Source organism: Amaranthus tricolor, chromosome 9 (genome assembly GCF_026212465.1).
Source record: "Amaranthus tricolor cultivar Red isolate AtriRed21 chromosome 9, ASM2621246v1, whole genome shotgun sequence".
Lineage (NCBI taxonomy): Eukaryota > Viridiplantae > Streptophyta > Magnoliopsida > Caryophyllales > Amaranthaceae > Amaranthus > Amaranthus tricolor.
The window spans coordinates 15,687,834-15,698,595 of NC_080055.1; the positions used below are offsets into that span (position 1 = coordinate 15,687,834).

General features: G+C 33.7%; 1 protein-coding gene across 1 annotated transcript; it reads left to right on the plus strand.

The window, feature by feature from the left end:
- Positions 1–1,122: 1,122 nt before the first annotated feature.
- On the plus strand, positions 1,123–9,142 carry LOC130824055 (protein arginine N-methyltransferase PRMT10). The gene is made up of 8 exons (XM_057688933.1): positions 1,123–1,533; positions 2,983–3,175; positions 3,270–3,375; positions 5,526–5,715; positions 6,397–6,582; positions 6,682–6,765; positions 7,959–8,176; positions 8,876–9,142. Exons 1-7 carry the CDS (start codon positions 1,324–1,326, stop codon positions 8,133–8,135), a joined length of 1,146 nt encoding a protein of 381 aa, XP_057544916.1. The 5' UTR covers positions 1,123–1,323; the 3' UTR covers positions 8,136–8,176; positions 8,876–9,142.
- The last annotated feature ends 1,620 nt before the right edge of the window (positions 9,143–10,762 follow it).

The following is a 10,762-nucleotide window of genomic DNA, read 5'->3' on the forward strand; positions in this document are numbered from 1 at the left end:
CAATACTTCGAGCTACGCGTGAGTTGTTAGTTGGTTTGCCTGCTGACTTGCTGCATCTGCTGTCTGATGCTTAAACACAAGCACATCTATTACTGTATGAATCTCGTTTTTGGCAAATTTTCAGTTAGCTAGAAGTCTAAAAAGTAAGAAATTGTATCCAAGTATTCCACTAAATTGTAATAAATAGTAAAGGAAATTGAATAAAGTGGTTTTGCTTACAATGGTGGCTTGGACACATTAGCTATTGTCCCATAGTTGAGGACTTGAGGTATATACATACTATTGTGTGTTACTTTGATCTTTCTGTTCAGAAGGTCCCATGATAAAAAGAAAAAGATAAAAGAAATATATTTAAAATTTAACATTTTGACGGTTCTCATTGTAAAGAAATATTATCTATAACACTTCTTTTCTGTCCTATCAGACTCGTACAACAACAACCTTATTCTTCAGGAAGAAAAGGTACACAATACACCTCTCAGCCACAACACCGTCAATAACTATAGCAGTGAAGAGAGAAATTGTACAAAAAAACCAGTACCAAAGACAAACACTGAAACCAAAGACAACAACAAAACAAAATAGCGTACTACAACAACCCTATAAACTAGCCAACTAATCGACAACATTATTTATATACAAATTGATAGAAATATTTTAAATTAACAATGAGTCTAATGTTGAAGGTTTGGGTTATCAAAAAACAAATTCGTTCCTTGCAATATTCGAACACAGTACTTCAATAAAATTAGGCCAAAGCATAGAACAGCTCCGCTACTTCACATTTGTAACTTAATTTGTAGATATTAATATGTTATCTGTGTTGAATGTTAACTTGGGCCAACGCCTAGTCCAACCCAAGTTGCATTCGCCCTGCTCCTATAATGTTCCAACCTAAAAATTAGAAAAAAAAGTTTAAATACAAATAAATATAGCCAACTATGACGCAAAATATCAAAAACATACAAGTTAAAAAATAAAATATAATTTTAACAAATTTTAAAAAGTAAATGGAACAAGTAAATAAATAGGAAAAATTCTTAAATTTTGTTTTGGAAAAGGAATTCTTTTGAATTTTTAAACAATAGAATAAAATAATTAGACAAAGACACAAAGGGGCTCACTTTATAAAAATTAGTAAATCACCCATGAAACACAAGAGTACTAGTGAGTAGTGAGTAGTGAGTAGTGAGTAGTGAGTGACACAAGATATAAAAGCCCTTTGCCCTAACCCTTCTAGGCTTGTACCGTTTTCACTCGTTCCTTTTTGTAGTCTGATTTCTGAATCTCTCCCTTATTAATCTTAATCTTAATTAGAGAAAAATGGGAAGTTCAAATGCAAATGGCGGGGGAGAACGAGGAGGAGCCTTAGCCAATGGTGGCGTTGGAGTGGTTGACAAAGGGGTTGATTATGCCAACTACTTTTGCACTTACTCTTTCTTGTACCATCAAAAAGATATGCTTTCTGATCGTGTTAGAATGAATGCTTACTTCAACTCCATTTTTAAGAACAAGCACCATTTTCTTGGCAAGGTTTGCAATTTCCCCTTTTATTTTAAGTTTCTGTCTTTATTGCTTACTGCGCTTTCTCTTGATGTATACTTTGTTGATTATATATATAATTCAGGAATTCTGATTCATGGAGAGCGTTTAATTGTATTTTGATTATTTTGTGGGCTAGGAAAGGGTTGTTGTAACACATCGTGTGCTTGTTGTTTCATCTACTTGAAAGTTTCTACCTTTAATAATTCCAACTTTTTGATGCTAATAATGTTGATTGTATACCCCTAATTTTATGATTTGAGTCTAATTGTTTGAAAACCAATAAGTCTATCTGGTTTCGTGTCAAGAAAAATATAGAAACAACCATTCCTCAACCCAAAATCAATTATGAACTTATTTTAAACCAATTTTATATTATTTAGATTCATGTTAGACTTAAATACAACTTATGGACCTATTTTAGACCTCACTAAACTATTTGATCTTCAATGATATTTATGCAATTTTGTTAGGAAACAATTGTGTTATGATTTGTTGTGGCAAAGTTATACCTTTTTCGTTCAACATTTACACTTTCCATGCTTGATTTTACTTCACCAATGAAAGTGAAGTTTTGAGGCATATGATTTTTAGTTAGACCTAACTAAACTATTGATTTTCAATGATATTTATGATTCGACCAATGTTTAGGCATTACCATAAGCGTATTACTCATGTTACCCCGATCGTGACCGTTACCGCAGTTGTACACTATGTTCTCACCTCCTAGAGTTTCTCTTGATTTTGTATATTGGTTATGGTTAGACTAGTAAAGGTTTATGTTTTTTCTAAAGCTTTTGTGACTTTTTGTGGGATAGAAAACAAAGCTACTTGTAAGTAACATTTCCTGATGTTTTTGATTCTATCGTTTTTAATTTTTTTTTTTTGTTTTGATGGAGGGTTTTTTAGCTGTATTCCTTTATAATTGAAGAAATTTATTTGGACTTTATTGTAAATTGTACCTCGTATAGCTAAAATTGTATCTTTTTTAAACTCGGAAATTGAATCCAAGGCGAGTAGGTGTCTAAGTATCCAAACCAGTAATTTTTTTTTTTGAAAATTTTCATTTTTTGTCTATAATAAACTTGGGGCTAATGTGTTATAAAGTCCTGATGTGTCCAATCTATTTTGGATTGTTCGAAATCCAACATTAATGCTTCAAAGCCTTGTTATTTTACTTAGAATAGTCATATGAATTATTTTTGTATATTCTTACATGGGTTGTAATGGGGGTTTGGGACAACATTAAATTAATCAAATCATTGTAACGCGTTTTTTTGCAAAGCAGGCCATACTTTTAGTTTTACTTTGTTGGGATGAGGCAGCAATTGATCCCTAAAGGAGTGTCTTTTTCGTGATTAACCTCAAAATGTTTATAATAGACCACTTGATTGCTTATTGAATTTTAAATCTTGATACTTGTTCTCATATTTATGCTAGACTGTGTTGGACGTTGGGACCGGGAGTGGTATTCTTGCAATTTGGTCTGCACAAGCTGGTGCACGAAAAGTCTATGCAGTGGAAGCTACAAAGATGTCTGAGCATGCTCGAAATCTTGTTAAAGCAAATGGCCTTGAGGGCATTGTTGAAGTCATTGAAGGCTCCATGGAAGATGTCTCTCTTCCGGAAAAAGGTATTTATTTCTCGTTTGGTGATATCTATCCTTTCGGTTTTGAATTTTGATAAGTTAAATCTCATATAATTAATTTTGTTATTTTGTTGAGCAGTTGATGTAATTATATCTGAGTGGATGGGGTACTTCCTTTTGCGCGAGTCTATGCTTGATTCTGTTATATGTGCTAGAGATAGATGGTTGAAGCATACAGGAGTCATGTAAGTGATAGTTTTCCTTTATTGTTTATAAGAATTTTAAGGTATTGGTTGTATTAAATGAGAACACACTAAATCTTTTATTGTGATAGTTTATATCCTCTTATAATATTACATCAAATCCAAACTATTAGTCCAAGCTTATATTTTAGTTCATCCCAAAATAATACACCACTTTTTAATGTAGTAAGTTGAAATTTGAAGAATTACCATATCATCCTTAATGGTAGCACTATGTTGGATCCAAAGAAAGATTCCCATGGCATGTTGTAACTTGTGTATTGAAGAATATATATGGTATTGTAACAACTATTAAAAGTACGTCAATTGAAGTGTGGCCAATCATTCGATGTCCCATAAGTTAGAAGCGGCCAAAAGGGGGTGGGGTTTGAACAAAAAAAAATTCTCGTAATAAGTAACTCACATTTTTTTATAGTAAATATTCGATAATATTGTAATGAAAGGATTAAGCAATTAAAAAGTAGTATAAAAAAGAGCAACGGTAGGAAATATGGAATAATTCATTTGAAATAGATTGAGGATGAGTTTTTGATTCATATTGGAGAGCCACAAGTCTCTCAGAAGCTTGTACAATCATTGTAATCTTTCTAGGTTACCATTCTTCTACATTTTTCATACAATCCATACACAATTGTAATTCACACACATTTTTCTACGATTTGATATACATTTGTATTAGAATCTTTATATTATCTAGGGAAATTATCAATGGTGTGCCTAAGTTTTTTATTTTTTTTTAATTTTTTTATTATTATCAATGGTACCATCGTGTTATTGGATGTCTTACAACTGTGAGCTTTTTAAATTTTTTTCGTCTAAAAACCTTAACTTTTTTCTTTTATCATTTATTTTTTAATTTAAAACATAAAAAAATTACTTCCCTACCTCCTCCTCCTCTATCACCACCTCCAATTAACCACTTCTTCCTAATTCAACACCACCAATTTGCAACCCAAATCCACCTGATTAACCATCACCACCTTCTCCTCCTCTATCACCACCACCAATTGCACCAAATCCCAATCCCAATTCCAATTCCAATTCCAATTCCAATTCCCATTCCATTCCCAGTCACAGTCCTCTTGTTCATTCTCAGGACAAGGGCATTACCAATCTTTCTTTATCATCTTCATCATGTTCTCTAAGTTTGAGAACTTTAAATTTTTTCCCCAATTTTTCAACACTATTTTCTTTATTCTGGGTTCATAGTTGTTCGAGGAGAACTTTTAAATTGGAGGTGGTGATAGAGATGGTGATAAAGGAGGAGGAGGAGGAGGTGGTCATGATGGTATGTATAGAGCCATGAAGGGTTGGTGTTTATGGTGGTGGAAGGAGTGGAGGGGTGGTAGGGAAGTAATGTTTTCTTTTTTCTTTTTTTTTTAAATATTTTAAATTTAAAAAAAAAAAAGAAAAAAGTTAACGGTTTTGAACGGTTTTGGACGGAAAAAAAATTTTAAAAGGTTACGGTTGTAAGGCGTTCAATAATACGGGGTACCATTGATAATAAAAAAACTTCTGGACACCATTGAGATAGTGGTCCTGTCACAGACTTATTCTTATATAATAAATGTTTGTAATCTTTCTGCCTAATACAAATTCCTATAAAGTTGGTATAATAGGGTGATAACTTGCTGTTTAAGGTTTGGTGCTTTTGCAAGCTTGAAGTTGGTTCAACCGTTCAAATGTCTTTGCATTAAACAAACTGGTATCTAGCAGTTGAGGTTTTTTTCTTGCAGCATTGAGTGTTCACCCAAAAAGTAGTACTGGATAGTTAGTTGGTAATATATGAAGATGGACCTGATTGCTTTGATTGCCTAAATAATTGCTCTTTGATGGCATGTATATGAGGTATTTTGTTTGATTAAATTGATTTCAATACTAACTTTTGCCCTGCCCATAAGGGAAGGATATTCTAGTTTGTAGGAAGTTTATTTTCAAGACTTCAAAATTTAAATAGGCAATTCTTGGTGGATTCCTAAATCACATTGTTGCACCATTTTACTTGTGGAGGTCTATTGTCAACTAGATGTGTATAAAATATCTTTTATGTGTGTCATGACTCATGAGATTGTTATGCTCTAGCGTGTCATTCATGGTTAGACTTTCTGATGGGAAGAGATTCGGAGTTGTAGGTACCCCAGTCATGCACGCATATGGGTGGCTCCTATTACTTCTGATATAATAGATCAGAAAAGGAATCACTATGAAGGAGCTATGGGCGAATGGCATTCTTTTGTTGATGACACTAAGAGCTCTTATGGCGTGGACATGAGTATACTCACTGATCCATTTAGAGAGGAGCAGAGGAAATACTATCTACAGGTTTGTAGTAGGATTGTTTTGAAAGGGTTGATATTTACTTTCTTTACTATACAACTGAGTATAATTGGTATTTTTAATGGCATTTAGCATGATGACAAAACGCAACTATGTTTTCTTTTTGAGGTTAAATGTGGATTCTTATTCTTTCATTATTTTTTTGTGTAATTATTTTCATAGCTGTTAGCCATTACTTTGGATTCAAACTTTCTGTTTTTACTCTGTTACTTTTTTCAAATCATTTTACAGATTTGTGGTCTGAAGTTGTTTTCCTTGAAACCTTAATTGTTTCTTTTTTATACCAAGAAATTTGTTATATCATCACGATGAGGTTTGTGTTTTGTGGTCCATTACTCTGGTCTTCTCCGTGTGCATTCGTGCGCATCTGAAGAGCTGTATCGTTTTCTCGTGGCTGCTTGTCTTTCTTTTTTGAGACTACGGACTATTTAGATTCACACTTTAACAGTATTAACATGTTTCTAACTACGGTGCCGATGGTGAGTTTCTAGTCTCCTTAATGTGTTTCACCCTTGGCCTTATTTGGTATAAAGTAATAACTGAGAAACAGTTATGATTTTTGTGTTTAATGCATCTCAGTGATCCAGCACATCACATATGTCCATCTTTATTAATATGAAGTGCCCCCTGTACCACCTATGATGTAGTGGGTAATTATAATTTCAGACTTCTCTGTGGAACAACCTTAATCCTGATCAAGTCATTGGAACAGCTGCTACTGTTAAGGAGATTGATTTATTGACTACCACAGTAGTTGATATCCTTAAACTTAAAACTCAATTTAATTCATCGATCCTGAATGAGGATGTGTCGTTCGATGGATTTGGAGGCTGGTTTGATGTTCATTTCCGAGTGAGTTGAGCTTTTCTATTTGTAGCATATTTGATAAGTCAAAAGTTAAATTGATATTGTTTTCTTTAAGAATATTAATTCCTGGTTCTGGTATCACAGGGGAGAAGTGAAAGTCCAGCGATGAGTGAGATCGAGCTGACAACTGCACCTAGTCTTCAATATAACACGCATTGGGGTCAGCAAGTAAGTAGAGCAACAAATTAGCGTACATCGTGTTTGAACTTTTTCTATACTGTCTTTTGAACTTTAGACGATATAATCTATCTAATAATCGTTTGATCCTTCTCTTCCAGCACACTGAGTCCCATTTTTTTGTCACTATTCCTGAAGCACTCTTAATTTATAAATTATTCTTTATTTATATGTCAATACATAGGTAAGTAAAATCTTGTTTGATTAGTCTCAATTTTAATGTTATTAATATCAACTTTCTCAAATTTTAATTTCTAAACAATTTGTGATATTAAATATTGAATTAGTGCATTAGATAGTGTGCATCGTTCAAAACTAACAATATGTTTGGATAAAAATATTGGAGGAAAGGACAAGTAGGTTAGGGGAAGGAGAAGGGGGAGGGGGGGGGGGGGGCGAAGGGAAAGGAAGGAGAAGGATTAATAAGAAAAGTTTCCTTGTTTGTTTAAGAGGGAGAAGAAGAGAAAACCCATTTTTTTTTCAAATCTTTTTACTTGTGGAGAGTTTTTGTCATTAACAAAATTAACAGAACTGATCCCTTCTCTCCAAATCCATACCCTCTAAATTTGTTATCCAAACAAAGGAAATTGTATGCCGTTGATTCTTTCCCTTTCATTTCCTTCCAATTCCTTCTATGCAAACAAAGTTTAATGAGACTTAGTGCTGGAAGGGAAGGACTATGTATTTTAGCTTGAGTCTTCTCTTGATTACTGTCACTAGTGCTGGCTTTTTATGAGTATTGATGGGCCTTAGCCTTGCACAATTTTATTGTTGGATGCTGCTTATTAGCTTCACTTTAGGAAGGAGATAAACAAAAGAAAATAAAGTATTTTAGATTGCTTGGATACTGTATACTTTGCTGCCAAAGTGAGTACTCTGTAGGAGACATAATAAAACTTGATTGCATAAGGAAACACCGAAGCAAGAAACACTAGCAGCAATTTTTGAGTAAAACTTATATTCTTGATAACTTGAGATATGAGAATTAAGTTTTTATCTTAATTTTAAAGGTTATTTATACTGGGGCATTGCTGTTGGATAAATCATGTGATCCTTCATCTGTCCCACAGTGTGTGCATTCAAGGTTATTATGTCAATTATGGTTGCCTCTAATGGTATTTATGATATCAACTGATGCTATTGCTACTACTGGAGCTGATCTTAATTTTTGGGGTCAATTATAGGTCTTCTTCTTCAATTCTCCAATCCGATGCAGTAAAGGAGATAATATAAATGTTTCTTTTATGATGAATCGTTCTAAACAAAACCATCGACTTTTGGAAGTTGAGTTTGGGGTTGAGGTCAAACTGGCTTCTGGAAGATCTCTCCAGCCGTTCGAAAAGAAGTACTTCATAGAGTGAGGATGGAATATGTAGCATTCTTCTTTCGAGTCTTACTAAAGGTACTTTTTTATGGTTTCTGAATTGGAGCTTTATAAGTCATTCATTCTTTAATATAATCAACATTGTCCGTGACATAATGCCGCTCCCATCCCTGGAATTGAAAGGCGTGGATGCTGCTTTGTATCCCATATTCCAATGGGATTAAAGATCTATAGTTTTTTGATTTCTGATTACAATGAACTACTTCCTCTGTCCCATTAGAATAGAATCAACGAGAAAGTTAGAGTTTTTTAAGAAATGAGTGGATAATGGTAATGAATGAAGAGAGAGAATGCATTGTGTGGATGAAAAAGAGAGTTAAATTGTATGGATGAGATTAAAAGAAAGTGGTGCGCCATTGTTCAAAAATAGAAATGATCCAAATTTAGTGAGGCAGACCAAAATGACAAATGATGCAAATATGAGTGGACCATAAGGAGTATAATAATATGACTCATATAATCATGTGCACTTTTGATTTATATATAGTTGCAGATTATATTTGTTACCAAGGGGTCAACCAAAAATAATCTTATTTTTATCACTGACGAGGGTAAGGTTGTTTACAGCTGACCCGCTAAACTCCACTTACATGGGAGTCATTTAATGACATTGGGGTAATAGAATATTGTTGTCTTAGCATATAGGAATGCTGCTTTACATTTATCTGCTGCCTGTTGTACTCTCTTTGAGTTATAATCTCTGCATTTTTAATCTAGAGCCGCAACCGCTCAGAAGACACCTAGCAGAAGTCTGTTGCTGCATTCAACTTCCTGGGAAATGATCATCAAGTTATGGATGTTGTAATGTAACCATTGTTTGATGCCTAAGAGCTCATAACTTGCAACCCTCAAGCTTTTGCCTTCTGTATTGTGGCTTAAGCAGAGCTTGCTAAACCAAGTTCTTCCTAATTTTCGTAACGAAAGACATGCGTAACAAACCAATATTGATAGTAATGTTAAGTGTTTTGAATCTCTTGGATGACTCATGAAATAGTTGTTATTGACAACCCCATGGATCATAATCTATATGGTGTTAGTCGATGACGATGACTAGGTGCCAATTCACGAGGCATGATCGTTTTAAGAATGAGCAATGGCCCTTGAATCATAATCTATATGCTGTTTTCTAGCATGTTATTTTCCCAGGTCAAAAATCAAAATGGTCTCGTCTCCATGATTTTTTGGATGTATGATAGCCTGCATTCAGAGAGAGTGTATGATGTCCTATACTTCAACCGAATGTCCAACTGATTAGTTCATGGTCAAAGACGTCTATTCAAGTAAGACGTTGACTGTTCAAGCGTCCATTTATGTCTTAGGTTTCTCCATTACGTTTCTCTATTACCTATACTAGAATTTTGACACATATTTTACATAAAAAATAAAATATCAAAATCCTCCTATTAAAAACTCCATAAAGCGATTATAGTTATTAGATTGAGTAATGAACCCTCCAGTACATTTTTAGTAATGGAGAGGATCATGAGTCTTTGAGTAACTAATACGTGAATGCCGTAAGGTGGATTTGACTTTACTTAATTTATGGCTTGTTAGAGTGTCGAACCTAACCGATAAAGTTGTATATAATTGTTGAAATACAGTGACTCGAACAGTAGGATCTCCGCGGGGCGCGGAGTATGTGCTTTCCCAGTTCGCGAGGCGCGGAGTGCGTTCTGTCTTCATTTCGCGGCTCGCGTAGTTTTACACGGTTCGCGTAATGGTAGTTTCTTGGCACGTTTTTGGCCGGTTATTCTTTGTTTTTGACGGTTTCTTTTGTATTTTCTTAACCTAATTCCTTCTTATTATGAGGTATACTATATAAAGGCCCCATGTAATTAGAATTAGAATAGGATGCAACGCAAAACACAAAGCGAGGAAAACTAAGAGAAAAAAAGCTTGGAGAGCCATTGTTGTGGTTTCTCATGTTCATCTTGTAATCTCCCGGTTTATAGTGAAAAGTTTATTCTCGGTGCCGGTGGATGTAGCTATCACGTTGATGGTGAACCATGTTAATTTTTTGGTGTGATTTTCTTTATTGTTTGTTTGAATCTTTATTGTTTCATTATTGTTTTCGATCTTTGCTTCCGCTGTCGCACAACAATAATAATATAAATCTTAATATAACTAAACAACTTATAACTTAGTACATGTTCTTATGATGATTGAAATAACATGTATATTTTTTAATTTGTGTAAGAGAAACTATTTGTGAACTATATTGAAGTAGTAATCCATAATATTATACAATAAAAATTTAAGAACCACATCACTGGTAATCTGGTATCAATTTTCGGGCAAATAATTGGTGTAGGGCATAATTATGGTGACAATTTTCTAACAAGTAAATATTGCCACTTGTAGCTAAAACATTATACTTTTCATTGTTATGCTAAAAAAGAATGGAATTTTATGCCTTATATTGCGCGAGTTTTATCTTTTCTTTTGGAATAACACTATTTAAATCAAATTGTGATATGTTTGATAGATTTAGGAAGTACGAAACAATATATCAATGAAAACCTAAAAAGGTCATGATGTTATGAGTCATTATAAAAAAAAAAAAACAAATTTACAAATAAGGTATCTAATACTTTTATTGATCCT